This window comes from Haliotis rubra, unplaced genomic scaffold (genome assembly GCF_003918875.1).
Source record: "Haliotis rubra isolate DU_JTF1 unplaced genomic scaffold, ASM391887v1 Scf594, whole genome shotgun sequence".
NCBI classification, from domain to species: domain Eukaryota; kingdom Metazoa; phylum Mollusca; class Gastropoda; order Lepetellida; family Haliotidae; genus Haliotis; species Haliotis rubra.
This window is the reverse complement of record NW_025767295.1, coordinates 664221-680230: the sequence shown is the minus strand read 5'-3', so window position 1 is coordinate 680230 and position 16010 is coordinate 664221. Positions and strand designations below refer to the sequence as shown.

The window sequence follows — 16010 nt, the reverse complement described above, 5'->3', positions numbered from 1 at the left end:
CTTTCACTTTTCAAAATAAGGTAACTTGTTTTCGGACAGAAAAAAACCCTGTTTCAAATAAAGACAATTATCCTAATTAAAGTACATGGTAATTTCAAGTATGTTTTCGTTTTTTGAAATGTTAAATGCTTTGCCTGTATCAAATATGTCTCAAGTATACTATCAAATAGCGGTTAAGTGCATAGTTCCATATAATTGTTTGGCTTCTAAATAATATGTTGATGTTTTCTTCCAATGGTGTTCTATTTGTTTTACGTTACTTGGAAATTGCTATAGATGTTGTATATTGTTTGTTGTGTTTTTCTAGGGGGGAGGGGGGGCACAGTTCGATGTGGTTCGGGGAGGGTCTTGTTTTGTATTGAAGAAGAACCATTCATCTTGCAGGGGATGGGGCGAGGGTTTTATTTCAGACCAGTATCTGTCTTTATTTGAATGTTCCAACATAAACAACTAAAAATGACTAACTGTACATACAGTCTTCTAGAAAAGAAGACATCTTTTTGTCCTACAATTGCGATGCATTTTTCCAGTAACGCAGGGATATGATTATATTACAACCCCGCCTCAGCCCTCCACCCACGAACACACACGCACCACACCATTCGTCACTGCTCGCCCCTTTCCGTAACCTCCAAGATGGCTTGACCGGGAATAACACGAGTTGGTCACTAATGGAATGCTCCAAGCAGTCCCTTTTCGGCTTGACCCGGAATAACACGAGTTGGTCACAGATGGCTCCACACCCCTCCGAAAATCCTAATTTAGCAATGATGAACCGAGTTGTATCCGGATTGACAACAAATTGCCGTAACAATTCTTCGTATATGAAAGTAACATCCTATGTCAATATGACAAAGCTCAGAAGCTTAACGCGCCTCGCTTGGTTATCTAGTATCCATGTCCTTTGTTTTGAGGCGTGTAACAAATGAGTGATACCATCTGAAGGAAAGCATGGACACACGTGTAACGTCATGCAATCACGCCTGAGTTGATCACTTCCACAGTGCTTCTCATTCCCCTCGACCCTCGCTATTCGGCTTGTCCAGGAATAACGAGTTCGTCACGGATGGACGAATATCGAGGTGACGAATGAGCGCATGTGTGATCAGTGTCACAATCAACTGTTTGTACAGTTGTTGATTATGTTTGGAAGGCGAATTATTTCATTACCAGTAAATCACGCTTCAAATTAACTGCATTAGACCTCTTTAGTAAATAGTGTTGGCGGTTGGCGGTAGAGGTGTGAAAATAGGATATACTACAATAAGGAGATAAATATGCCGTTCAATTCCGCTATAATTTTATAATTTTAAACCTACTATTTCTTCTGAAACCATTATCGCCATTCGGGAGTTTCCAATATATTTCATGTCACCGCACATAGTGGAAAAAATTAATCGTACTTCAAATTCTCACAAACAACATATTAATTTCGACTGCAAGAGCGTTTAAGATTATACTGCAACCGATTTCTTAATTTTGGGTGTTTTGCAAGATTCGGTCATTAATTTTTTTAAACAAATAGATATATATTTTAATACGTCAATGAAGGACAGTAGCTTGTATATGATAATATTTATTTCTTACAATGTAAGGGGCGGTTGGGTAGCCTAGTGGTTAAAGCGTTCTCTTGTCACGCCGAAGGCCCGGGTTGGATTCCCCACATGGGTGTAATGTGTGAAGCCCATTTGTGGTGTCCCCCGCTGTGATATTGCTGGAATATTGCTAACAGCGGCGTAAAACTAATCTCACTCACTCACTCTTGCAAAGTAAAATTCAGTACTAAATGATACATCATCATCATCATATTTAGCTCTTTCTGGATAGGTGACGATACTGTGCGTGTGTATTTCTCCCTACTGCGCAGTTTTCAATTTTGACGCCTCTTATGTTTCAACCAAAATATAAATAGGTAACATGTATTTCATTTTTCTCGATTCCTCTTGGGCTCATGTCAACCTTTCTATGTTGGATAGGCGCGAAATTTTTATTTTTTATTTTCTTAAACCCCTCATCAGATGAAAATTTGGTATTACGTTTCTAAATTACCATCAAAGACAAATTTCAGTTCTTCGCACTCAGAAAACACACTTAGGGGTGTAACCTGAATAACCCATTCAGTGCCTCTGTTTTCAAAGGGAAAGCACTCTAACATGTTACGGTTCACTTCCGGGTTTGACAGGGTCAGCTCTCTGTCAAGGTGAAGTGAAGGGATAGCCCCAAACTCCATTATCTGTATGACTGAGTTCGATGTGACACTAGCGTTATAGTAATAGAAGAAGTCGAATGTAGAAGACGTTATGACACTTGAGGATATTAGCAAAGTATTGCCGCTGGTGGCGTTCCTGGTCCTGCAAGGAATCCAAGAGGTGAGGATATCGACATATTCAGTAATTGTCACCATTCGAAACTCAGTTGTATCATGAAGATGCTTGCTCATAATAAATATGATTCATTTTGCTTCTGAAACAGTATCACTTGCCCTGTTCTAAATAAAAAAGCATCTATATCTATGATACAGGCCCAGACTGAATTCTGAGACGAGAGTGTTTCTTTATGAGTCACATTACTGTTTCGATATACAATTCGTTTCATCATAAGTGATTGTTTTCGGACGTCAGTGTTTACTCGAGGTGTGTTGCCCGACACTGACATTGAAAATACTTTGGTAATGGCTTGTGTTTAATGTAAAGCCGTCATTTGTAAGTTAGTGACATGTCTCAGAGTTGTTGCTGCTGCATTTTCATGTATCGATAATTGGTGAGAAACAACGGATAAGCGTCCAGAATCCATAAGAGGTGAGACATGCACTATTTCAGCAAATGCAGAGTTTTACCTCGACTCACATTAAACACGGGGTCCAGCGGACCCCCATTTATTAGTTTTAAGGGTCCTTGCAGGCAATATGAGGATCCTGTGAAGTGACAGTATAGAGAACTGTATGTTTGGATAATTTCTTGGATCATATCGACAGGTGGATGAAATGGTGCCGGTAACTGCTTTGAAAGAAACAACCAAACTCTTATCAAAATCATAGATGGGATATCGGTACAATGAATAATATGGACGCAGTGAATTTTATTCTGCACATTTTCTACATTTGTGCCCATTTCTGGTGTCCCCGCGCTGTGATATTGCTGGAATATTGCTAAAAGCAGCATAAAACTAAACTCACTCACTCACTATATTTGTGTGTACTGGACACACATTTGCACGACGCGTCAAACCCTCACTCACTCTATTTGTTTGCTTGACACACATTTGCACGACGAGTCAAACCCTGAAACGTATTGCTATACAATATATTAGCAGCATAATGCGTAGCTATGTACTTGACTGTCTTTACTGACTAACATTTACTGGTTGCTAATACATATATACAACAGGTAGCTGGTATATTATGAACAGCTGTGAACAGGTACTGTAGATACTGACAGACAGATTGACAGTAGAGACAAGAGTCTTGGATATGTTTCTTATTTTTGACCTTGTAATGGCTTCCAGATAGTGAAAGGGGTCAGCAAACAGATAAGGAGGTTTGACCTAGTACTTGTAGATATTATTAGTGTTTTTCGTGTACAAGGAGCAATAAACGTGGGGTGATTATGATACATGTGACCTCTATATGGGGATTATTCCCAAAATAGGAATCACAATTCACGATTTGACATCTCGCATTACCCATACTGCATATACTAATATTACTATGGCCATACTTTGACATGTGTGATATATACTTCTCAAGAGAATTTCAACGTGTTATGCATGAAGGACACCCAATTTTAGCGTGTGACAGCAGTTAATGTCATGGCCATGGCCTTGAGTGTTCTTTAGTTAGTATATAATTATGTTGTAAGATAAGGATTCTAATTTTATCCTTCTGTCCTTCTGGATCATCAATCATGATTGATTTCTGTTGCAAAAACAATATTTTAGATTTGAACATCAAGTGTACCATGTTCCAAGTGTGTGTGTGTGTGTGTGTGTGTGTGTGTGTGTGTGTGTGTGTGTGTGTGTGTGTGTGTGTGTGTGTGTGTGTGTGTGTGTGTGTGTGTGTGTGTGTGTGTGTGTGTGTGTGTGTGTGTGTGTGTGTGTGTGTGTGTGTGTGTGTGTGTGTGTGTGTGTGTTATATCGATCATAGTAGTTAAAGCATTTGCTCATCATGCCTAAGACGGGGTCGATTCTCCACGTGGGTGCAATGTGTGAAACCCATTTCTTGTGTCCCCTGACGTGATATTGCTGGAATATTGCTAAAAGCAGCATAAAACTAAACTCACTCACTCACTTCAATGCAGCATGTAAACTACCAGTACGTATTTAACTGGTTGCAGATGGGGTTGAATGAAGCAATAGAGATCTCTTTGTGCCTTGCATTATAACGTGGATACCAAAAAACAACGACTATTTCATTTCAAATATTTCTACTCTGTGTAACAGTCAAACAACTTTCTTTTAACACTTTTTCTAGTTTCAGTAATTAACAGATAGTTTGCAACAGTTATGTAAGGACTGAATCAGTTACCATGGTAACAGTTGCTTTGAATAAAAGCTGTGGAAGTGTTTAGGTATTAATTTTTTCAGGGGTCAGTCAGTCAACAACTCCTCACGTCATGCATTACGGGTTACAGAGGTTAATCAGACTTAAGGTGTAAACAGCATGACTAATGACCTATGTGGATTTAAGACATTGCCTTTGTGTTATACATTGTGATAAGGAATATTATTATTGAGATCAATTATTGCAGGATCATTGTAATTTGTACTGTGAATGAAAACCTCAATTAACTGTAAACATGGTATGGCCACAATATTACCAGCCAGGATATGTGTATCTGAGTCTGTGATGCGATCCACCTCGTTCTAGCTGAAACACTGCAGTCTGAAAATGTATGATGCCTAAGACATATACAGTGGAAACCGAATAAGTAAAATTTCAAGGGACTCGCCAAAATTGTTTACTTATCAGGTATTTTACTTATCCAAACTTATAAAAACCTGCAAATGACAACCATATGCATGTATATATATATGCATATGTAACAATGAACAACTTATCAGGGCTGGCCTCCAGTTGTCAGTGTATTGTCAACTGCTTGACGCCAGCGAGCTGTAAACAGGATGTTTGTTTGACTGGAGACTGACGCGCCCCTCATGTCGGATTATGTGGTGATAGCTAATTTAGTTATCCAGTATCTTTTGTTAAGTAATTTACTTCCAGGGACCGTGAGAAGACGTTTAGTTAAGCGGTATTGTTTACTTTTCCGAGTTTAGTTAACCGGACTCTAATAGTGATAATTAATGAAGAAAGTTGCCGGGACCAAAGAAAAGTGTTTACTTATCCGGTCTGTTTAGTTAAGCGGTCTTTACTTAGGCGATTTCCACTGTATAATGCAACAATGTTTTATAAAATGGCCCCTTAGGCTGTTTTAATGATTGAAGTAATGAGTTATTGTGTTTGTTTTAGTTCATGTTAACAGGGTTCACTTGTGGTATCAAAAATGGCTGGCCTAATGTAATTCATCAAATAAATTTATACAATTTGAATTATGTAATGGAGGAGAGAAAAACACAGGTATATTCTTTAGCAGAGCCAGCTGGGCAGACCTAAATACAAGACATTTCACATTGCAGGAGCGAGTCTGGGGATCTATATTAACACATTTGGTCAGCATGTCCTGCAAATGTTTTGTTTTTATCATATGTGTATTAAATGTTTTAAAACCTGAGACAAAAACCTTTTTACACTATGCTTCTGGACGTTCCATCCTCTTATTTCATTATATAATGTTTTATTAATTATGAACATGCATTTTATTCAAAAGCAATATGAAAGTGAATTAGCCATGAACTAAATCAGGGTTAACTGAAGCCAACCTAACACTGTCCATAAAATATAGTTGCAGGAATGACCAGAATTCTTTCCACTTTTTTCAGTGTATTCTGAAACAAATAAAGTTTTATCTCCAGCTCTCTACATTATTTTTACAAAATTATCGGATGCTCTGTTTCTTGTTATGATGATGGGAGTTCCTGTATTCATAGTCTTTATGCCAAGACTGTGACAAGTATCACAGATTACCGCCGTCTCAGCCAACATCTCACAAAATCAATCAGCTGATCTGTTATGTGCACATTGTGACAGTAGTGTTGAGTACACGCATTGTACAGTTGACGAGCAACAGCTTGCTGCTTGTGAACATGTTGACGGTTATGTTGCATATGGTCATCACGAGCCGGTATGCGTAGCAGGTGTGGCTGTGATGTGTTGATATTTGTCATTATTCATATCGTACATACCCAGGGTTTTACACCGCCTTGTAAGGCAGTCATGATGACTCGCTATATTTTTGGGGGTTCAGTTTCTAAATTTGTGAGTCATTTGTGACGAATCGATCCCAGCTGTTTTTGACAAGCCCTGCTATGTTTACTTGGTGTTCAAAACGGTCAGTGACATTGGCGATACATATAAATATCTGCAGCTGATTGGCTGGCGTTTGGTCATGCCATTTACATGACAGAGTTGTCTTGCTGTTATCTCGTCGTTGTCTCATAGTGGAGTAGCAGTCATTTAAAAAAAAAATGTCATAAATACTTGGTTTGAAGTTAGATTTTCTATACGATTATATTTCATAAATTTTATCTCCTCTGAAAAACCTTTGCAAGTAACCTTTTTTCATGAAGTCAGGGGTCGTTAAATCCTGTTTAAAGCAGGCTTAGGGTAGTCTAGTGGTTTATGTTGGTTTGTCATGCAAAAACTGGGTTTGATTCTCATTTTTTGTATAATGTGTGAATTTTTTTTTTTTCTTCTGATTTTGGTAATCTTAGAATCTTTACCACCATTTAGCCATGTGAGCTTAGAAATTCATTTTCTGCTCTGCATGATTGTAAACCTAATGGCACTGTTTCTAAAATTTGTAGGTGCTTGCTTGTCCTGTTTGAATTAGGCAAGAAATTTAAAATATTAACAGTTACTGTCAGTTTATGAGTTCCGGTTTGGATCAATATTAAGCATTAAGGGCTTGTTCAGAATTATTGCCCTCAAATGCTACTAGCCAGACGACAAACATTGGGTTTATACTTGTCCTTGGCACAGTTAAGTGGTGTGTCATTGATTGGCACACCTAGTACCGATATATTGATGCAAAAGTATGCCGGACTATGTGAATAAATTGAAAAGAAAACCACTCAAACGTTTGCATCCTGCCTGCGTAAAATACATTCATTACAACATGTAACAAAATGGTGGACAGCTTTGAAGTCGTCAAAAAATGTGCAGGAATGTCATAATTATGGGCCTATTGCAGACTCCAAAACTCGAAGTCAAGTAAGTGTGGAGCACAATGTGTGAAGCCCATTTCTGGTGCCCCCCCACCGTGATATTGCTGGAATATTGCTAAAAGTGGCGTAAAACCGACTCAAGTTATTTTTATTCATTTGTAAATAATTAATGGATGGGAGAAAGCATGCAATGTATGATTATACTTATTGCAATACATGAATCAATATTGCGATAATTTGCGATATGAAAGTCAATACCAATCAATGGCTGACCCTCTGTACAACCTCCCTGCATGTCGTCCATTGTTGACTGAACAAATGTCATTCATACAGCCCGAGTTTCCAATTAATTATTGTCTGAATATCCAAACCAGTATTTTTAGTAGACAGCATTCTCTTCCCACAGAGGTTACTTGTCATTTCTTCCCACGAACCTCTGTTCTAATACAGCCTTTTCAAGAGGGGTGATAATTCGTGTTGCGATTTTTTGCCGCTAGGGGATTTTACGAGAACCGGGAAATATGACCGTATTAGAACAGAGGTTCGTAGGAAGAAATGACAAGTAACCTCTGTGGGAAGAGAATGAGTAGACAGTGGCAATGAAAAATAGTTTTCACTAATGATGCTGAATCGTGTTGCAAGGCTTGAATCCATGTATCGATAATTGTCTTTAATGACCATAGTTAAAGATGTCAGACACATCAGCTGATGATAGGGGATTATCAGTCTAGTATGGCATGGTCTGTTTGAAATAATGAGAAGGATTTGTTATATTTACAGGGAATTACTATGGTCTTTCTGTGTGTGAGTCGTCACGATATGACTGAAATATTGCGGATGTGACATTAAATATTAACTCACTCACTCACTGCGTGTGAGTGAACCCGTGAAGATCCGGGTTAGAATTGATCTTCAGTAACCCCTGCTTGTCGTAAGAGGCAACTAACGGGAACAGGTGGTCAGGCTCGCTGACTTGGTTGTCACATGTCATCGGTTCCCAATTGTGCAGATCGATGCTCATGCTGTTGATCACCTGATTGTCTGGTCCAGAATGATTATTTACAGACCACCAACATATAGCTGGAATATTGCTGAGTGCATTGTAAAACTAATTTCACTACTACTGCATCATCAGTGTTGTCTACTACTGTATCGTCAGTGTTGTCTACTACTGCATCATACCCATGAAGGTCCGGGTTAGAATATTGATCTTCAGTAACCCATGCATGTCGTAAGAGGCGACTAACACGATCGGGTGGTCAGGCTCGCTGACTTGTCATAGGTCCCAATTGCGTAGATCAGTGCCCATGCTGTTGATCACTGGATTGTCAGGTCCAGACTCGATTATTTACAGACCTCCGCCATATAGCTGGAATATTGCTGAGTGTGGCGTTAAGCAACAAACCAACCAAACTGTCTGGGTGAATAGCTGCGTGTTGCTATTTCCACGATTAATGTGGTCTTTTCTGCGCTTTTCTGCACAGTGGGAAAATTTTCTTTGGTAGGCCTGTAGAGAGGCTTTGTTATGATTTCTTTAAAGAGGTTGTCACCTTCACCTTGTCACAGAGCTTGAAAAGAGTATTGGAAATTCTCACCAGATTTATGTGGTGTGGTTTATGGTGCTTTAAGCACGTTTAGCGTTACTGTGTAGACTAACACTAGTTTCTAAAAATATTATATTGATGGGACCGATTAACTGTTTCAATTGGAAAGACGCCCCAGTGAGAAGGGTGATTCAGAACCTGATTAAAATCTAGGCTTGCTTTTAAGGCTTTAACAATGCAGAGAGGGCTCACAGGGGTGAAAATAACCCATTGCCCGACGTCCGAGTCCAGCGCTTTTTTCTGTCAGGCAAGCAAATTTGTATATCACGCTGTACCGGTGTCCAGCTGACTTTCCAATGTTAATAATGTTGTTTATTTAAAAAGTTAACAAGAAAACGGCCGGTATTGACAAAAATGATCAGGGCAAGTGATTTTACATGTGCCGCTGTACCGGAGTACACTAGCAATTTTAAAGTTATTTCCACCCCTGGCTCAGCAGAAGGGAAAATGATGTGGTTGAGGGACTGTGAGACAATAGTGGAGTCTTTCCGGGTGATTGTTAGTTGGATGTCATCAGAACAAGGAGTTCCATGGATAACAAATTCTTTTTTCCATACACAAGGTTTGTCACTTGTCCATCAAATGTGCATACAAACATAGCTGGTTATAATTTTAAACATTTGAATAGCCATTGCAGTGAAATTAGAGTTAACCATTAGAATGATTTCAGTTGTTCCAGAGACTGGAACGTGTACATTCTAAGTGAATACACTGTAAAAGGAACCCACCACTAGAATAGGGTGGCTGGGTAGCCTAGTGGTTCAGGTGTTGCTTCATCACGCTGAAGCCATGGTTCTATTCTCCACATGGGTACAATGAATGAAACCCGTTTCTGGTGTCTTCCACTCCGATATTGCTAGAGTATTGCTAAAACTGGCGAAAAACAATACTCACTCTTGTCTCCAGAATGATTCAGCAAGTCGTTATTCCCTGAGGTGGGCTGTGATGTGCTCCATTGGTATTATGTTGTCAAGATAACTTCACTTCTAAGGCTGAATGGGGCGGTGGGGTAGGCTAGTGTTTAAAGCGTTCGCACGTCACGCCGAAGACCCGGGTTCGAATCCCCACATGGGTACGATGTCTGAAGTCCATTTCTGGTGTCCCCTGCCGTGATGTTGCTGGAATATTGCTAAAAGCGGCGTAAAACCAAACTCAGTCAGTCAGTCTAAGGCTGAATGCTAGCCAAAAGGGTGTGCTGGCTATTAATACAGCGCATAGAGATCAATTATCATAAGCTAAATATTGATCAGTTATAGATAAATATTTGAATGGTATCTTTGAGCAAAAATGCAAAGTAAAGTCAGAAAGGAATCGACACATTTCATTTCCAATGTTAATGGTAATCAGCAATGGGTCCTGAACATAATCTAGAAGTGGCGCGTGAATATAGGGGTATGTTTGTGTATTATGCGTTTAAATGATAACGTTATTTTATCACAATACTTTATGCAAAATATTAGTGATGACATAATACAATGTATATATTATCATTCATAATTATTCCCGGGGCGGTGGGGTAGCCTAGTGGTTAAAGCGTTGGCTCGTCACGCCGAAGACCCGGGTTCGAATCCCCACAAGGGTACAATGTGTGAAGCCCATTTCTGGTGTTCCCCGCCGTGATGTTGCTGGAATATTGCTAAAAGCGGCGTAAAACCAAACTCAGTCAGTCATAATTATTCCCATCTTCAATATGTTCAATTACTGATCTTTTTATCACTGAGAGTGGGTGAAATGTATTGTGATATATAAGGTAATGTGGTGATTATTTCCCAATTGACAGACACTGGACAGGAAGGTTAATTAGGGTAACACCTACAGGTAAAATGGAACAGTCCACTGTGCAGTGAGTAGAGGAGGGTGAGCCTGAAACAGGTTCATTACTGAGAAGCTTGGTTGTGTGTAAATAGAACTTTGTGTGATTAAATGATAATCAAAAATGTTTTGCCCTCTAAGATAAGATTAATACCAATCAGTGTTCTATTTTCAAAGGGGCGATGGAGTAGCCTAGTGGTTAAAGCGTTCACTCGTCACGCTGAAGGCTCGGGTTCGATTCCCCATATGGGTACAATGTGTGAAGCCCATTTCTGGTGTCCCCCGCTGTGATATTGCTGGAATATTGCTAAAAGCGGCGTAAAACCACACTCACTCACTCTCTATTTTCAACAATATTTTCTAAAGATTTTAGCAGTTTATGCCTTTGTATAGAAAACAATGGACATTCAAGGAAGTAATGAAAAACATTCTCACATCCATGGCCACATTGATATGATGAGTCATTTTTTTACATTTATTCTAAATAGATCATAATTACGTGTACTCATCATATGTTTAATCTTGTGTGCAAAACATTTAACTTCCTTATTCCATATGAATAATATTACCTCGGTCTTGTATATGGTTTCATCACTCATAACTGGCCTGTGAAGATCCGGGGTAGAATTGGTCTTCAGCAACCCACGCTTGCCACAAGAGGCGACTATGCTTGTCGTAAGAGGCGACTAAAGGGATCGAGGATTGTCTGGTCCAGACTTCGATTATTTACAGACCGTCAGCCATATAGCTGGAATATTGCTGAGTCGCGGCGTAAACTAAACTCAAGGTAGGGTACATTTCTGTATACAGAAACGTACCTGGGGTACACATCTGTAGTACCAGTGCTGACAAGGACACCTTCGGCTAAATTTAATCCCTTCCACATAAAGTAGCATTACCATTGCTGCCAGTTTAGCATTGAACGTTCCTACCCTGTTGTTTAAAAGTTGAATAACATGTCAGGTAACCACGGTTACGTGCCTATTACTGCTGCATTAAGAAAAAGTTAGGTCATAAATTCACTAGTGGTCCAGTGAACAGATATCGGGGGTCAAAAGGACACGGTAGATTGTCACCATGGTTGGTTTTGCCAGATAGCAGAGATTACCTTTCCATATCTGATGTAACAAGGTCAAAGAGGTCAAGGTTGATTATATACTCATGGAAACAAATAAGGGAACACATGAAAGTACAAGTGTTCCTTTATTCTTTTCGAAGTTTCTTCACAAGCTTTGTATTGCACTTGGTGAAATTCTGTAAAAGAATAAAGGAACACTTGTATTTTCATGTGTTCCCTTATTTGTTTCCATAATATAATAGGAAAATGGCCCAGTAACCTCATATGTCTGAGTCATTGTTTGTTAAACCTTTATATGACCAGCTATTTATGTGCGGTTGAAGTAGACATTGTATGTTTCCTCTGCAAGCAAACTGCGGAAGATAACTGGAAATCTTTTTCAAATTTGCAGTTCCTTTTTTGTTATTTTTATTTAATTCAGAGAAATTCAATGCATAAAACAAAGCTTGGAAACCTTTTCATGTTTATTGGTTCTGTTGTCAGTTAAATATAGGTTATCTCTACAGTTAGCTATTATTAAGAGATTACTACATGACAGTTTTCCTTTCGCCCATCACATCAGTCCTAGGACCGAAGCCCCGAGCGCTGATATGATAGTTGAGGGCTGATATGATGGGCGAAAGGGAAACTGTTATTTATATCATATATCCCAACATGAGCTGAATTCGACGTTCTGGTGATTTCGACGATTGCATTGCTCGCGCTATATTGGGTGAGTACGTGTGAGATCGGAGTGCACAAACAGTTTCACTGGTAGGTCGGGTGCCCAGTCGCTGTCGTGAGAAGTTTTATTGACAATGGAAATCGGGAAGTAAAGTTATATAAAAAGCAAACAAACATCAATATTATTTACCCGAGATCGTTAATACCACTTAAGATGCAAAATCAGTTGCCTTTATAACAAAAAATAGCAAGTTAAAATTCAGTAAGATCAGTCGTCTGCTGGTGACAGGCAATATATAAATAGGAAGCCACGTGGTCACAACACTCCCTCGCAGTACATCGTCGAAAACCCCTGACACCGTGATACCATGTCAAGGGATGAAACTCCAAAATGATCTAGGCTCCATCTATTGAAGTTTCGAGCATTTGTGTGTATTCATTCCGTACCAGTTTAGTAGCCGGGCAATACAGCTGATATAGATTTTCGGCACTAGGGTTGATATGGCTGATATGCATTTTCGGCCCTGATGGTCAATATGGACATGAGCCGACATCCAGTATTGCGTGTGCAAAATGGTCCATATTATTGAAAGGTATATGGTAAAGTTATACATCAGATGACGTAACGTGTATGCGAGATGGGTCTCTCCTTATGCATTCAAGTGACTACCTGAGAGTTAGTCATATTTATTGGTGACTGTCTGACCCCAGAAAATAATATTCTGCATATCCAACACAACCATGTCTACATGTGGTATCTATGAAAATTATAAAACAATAATTAATAGTTTTACAAGGTACTGAATAACATGAATAAAAGTAAAAAGGAAACAAAATAGTCAACTTTTTTGACAAGCTTATTCATCATAGATTCTAGATTGATGTCTTTTGCTGCAGCCTTGGAGCTGAATATTAATCTCTTAGCAGGTTTAGGTCATTTGCTGGAGATTTTAATCCGAAGTGTTGTATGTACTTTAGACCAGTTCGTAACTCCCATACTTTAACATAGACTTACGACTGTCATAGCGCTACGATCGCTTTGAGGAACGGGGCCCAGGTTTCTTTGATGGGAACCAATAATGTTGATACCTGGATTGTCTGGTCCAGACTCGATTATTGATGGATGATTGGCCCACTCGTCATATGGTTTTGCAGTTGTAGCGTTTGGGGAGCGGTGGGGTAGGCTATCGGTTAAAGCGTTCGATTGTCACACCAAAGACCAGGGTTCAATTCCCCACATGGGTACAATGTGTGAAGCCCATTTCTGGTGTCCCCGACATGATATTGCTGGAATATTGTTAAAAGCTGCGTAAAACTAAACTCACTCACTTTTAATCAATAATATTGATATCATCAATGAGGCCCAGGGGATATTGACATGGATAATCAGTGATAATCAGATATAACAAAGGTGTGACACTAGCTGATAACATGTTATCATACTTACACAGTATATTTGACCGGGGTTCACTGCATCCGAAATATTCCATCCTTAATGTCTATAAATATAAAATTTGCATCCTGTAGGATGCAAAAAAATATTACTGATTGAACAAAATAAATTATTTAATAAATTTAGCAACATTGTATGTTGCATGCTCAACTTTCTAGTCTGGCAAGAAACACTCAATTTTGACTTGTTAAAGATGATTATGATTTTTCTTGAATGTCTGATGTTTTCCACATTGAAATTCCCATTTCTTGGCAGAGACATAATCGGTAAAGGAATAGTGATGTTCCTGCAATATTATTATTATTATGTTTTACAGATTAAAGATAGTATGCAGCAGAGAGGGTTCGGGTGATCCTGGCACATTCAGGCTGGTAAGGCTCATCATCAGCTCAGGGCCCTTGCCCCCTCTACACGCAGCCCAGACAGCGAATGGGACTTCTCCCAGGAAACGCTGCCTAGTCGAACCCACCAAGAACTTTCCGGAGAACATGAAGGCTCCCCAACAATGCAGCCTTCTGCATTACCAGGCGGTGGGGTAGCCTAGTGGTTAAAGCGTTGGCTCGTCACGCCGAAGACCCGGGTTCGATTCCCCACATGGGCACAATGTGTTAAGCCCATTTCTGGTGTCCCCCACCGTGATGTTGCTGGAATATTGCTAAAAGCGGCGTAAAGCCAAACTCAGTCAGTCAGTCACAGTCCCTGAACCACATTATTTTCCCTACTGCCAAGCCCTCCCTGCATTGTAGTCTATCTCACAGTCCCTGAACCACATTATTTTCCCTACTGCCAAGCCCTCCCTGCAATGCTTAAGCCCTAAATGAAGCGAGTCTAGATTCCCTCAGGTTCTGAATCTCTGTCTCCCTGGGCTCCTTTTCAGTTTAAATGGGCTTGTTTGTTACTATCAAAATTAAATATGTTCCTAGAGACTAAGTGTTAGTCTACTGTGGCTGTGATTGTTGTCAGTCCCACAGCCACAGCCATAGTTGGCATCGCAGCCACAGCCATAGTTGGCATCGCAGCCACAGCCATAGTTGGCATCGCACCACAGCCATAGTTGGCATCGCAGCCACAGCCATAGTTGGCATCGCAGCCACAGCCATAGTTGGCATCGCACCACAGCCATAGTTGGCATCGCACCACAGCCATAGTCGGCCTCTCTCTCTGGTGCCTTTTGGTATTTTTGGATTTCTGAATAAAATATTTTTTGTGTTTCCATGCCAACAAGACTGGCTACAACTGAATTTGGTGATAGTGCTCCTTTCTGGAGCAGAATGTAAAACCTTTCAATACTCTCCTTCCACTTTGCCATGTACACACCAAAACATTTGACATAATCATAACTAGTAGACATATTCATAAAGAGACTATTTTTGTCATTACGAGGGATATGGATGACTTTATCTTCTTGTTAATTTTTACAACTGTTTTTTATCAAATTTATACTTTATCCGATAGTGTTGGTAAAACGCTATTTAGCCCCTAACCCCCTTCAGTCTCAAGGTTGTGTCTACAATAGATAATGATAGTCAGCACAGCAGATGTGCTTCGGTGAAGTGCCCCATATTTGTTTATGGAGATTCGTATTTCTGTAGTGTTAATGGATTCCTTACATGTGATAGGATAACGGTAAACATTGCCATACCAACATATACAGGCATCAATATCTCGGCGCCAATCTTGGCACCATGCTCTATAGAGACAGACTAGACTTCCACAAGTTTATACGGCAGTTATTTTTGTGGTTATTTGAGTTTAAGTTTGTGAATATATAAGTACAAGTTGTCTCTATAAATGACATCCATACTGTCCTCTTATCTGCAGTTGCTTTTTATGACAACAGAATTACAATACATTCGTATTTTTACTGTAACGGCTTGGAGCAATGCTAAGATGAATATTCCAGTCTTGTCGAACCAAGACAGAATCTGCTAGTGTTATATTGTTTCACAATATATTGAACCTGTGGTTGTGGTTACTTGCTGATCTGTGTGTAATGGGAGATATAGTCAAAGTGAGGCTGAATGAAAAAAAATGTTGTGGTTGAAACCGTTCTGATTACACCTCTTTAAAATTTTGGGTAGGGAGGTAGGATTTTTTAGCATTTAGAAAAAAAACAAATTGT

At 39.5% G+C, this 16010-nt stretch overlaps 1 protein-coding gene across 1 annotated transcript in view; it reads left to right on the top strand.

Moving 5' to 3' along the window:
* Positions 1-2175: 2175 nt before the first annotated feature.
* LOC124255126 (WW domain binding protein 1-like) overlaps positions 2176-16010 on the top strand; it is a 36277-nt gene continuing 22442 nt past the window's right edge. Inside the window, exon 1 of the mRNA XM_046688965.1 lies at positions 2176-2369. Within this exon, the coding sequence (XP_046544921.1) occupies positions 2301-2369 (69 nt within the window). The 5' untranslated portion in view covers positions 2176-2300. The remainder of the gene's footprint in view (positions 2370-16010) is intronic.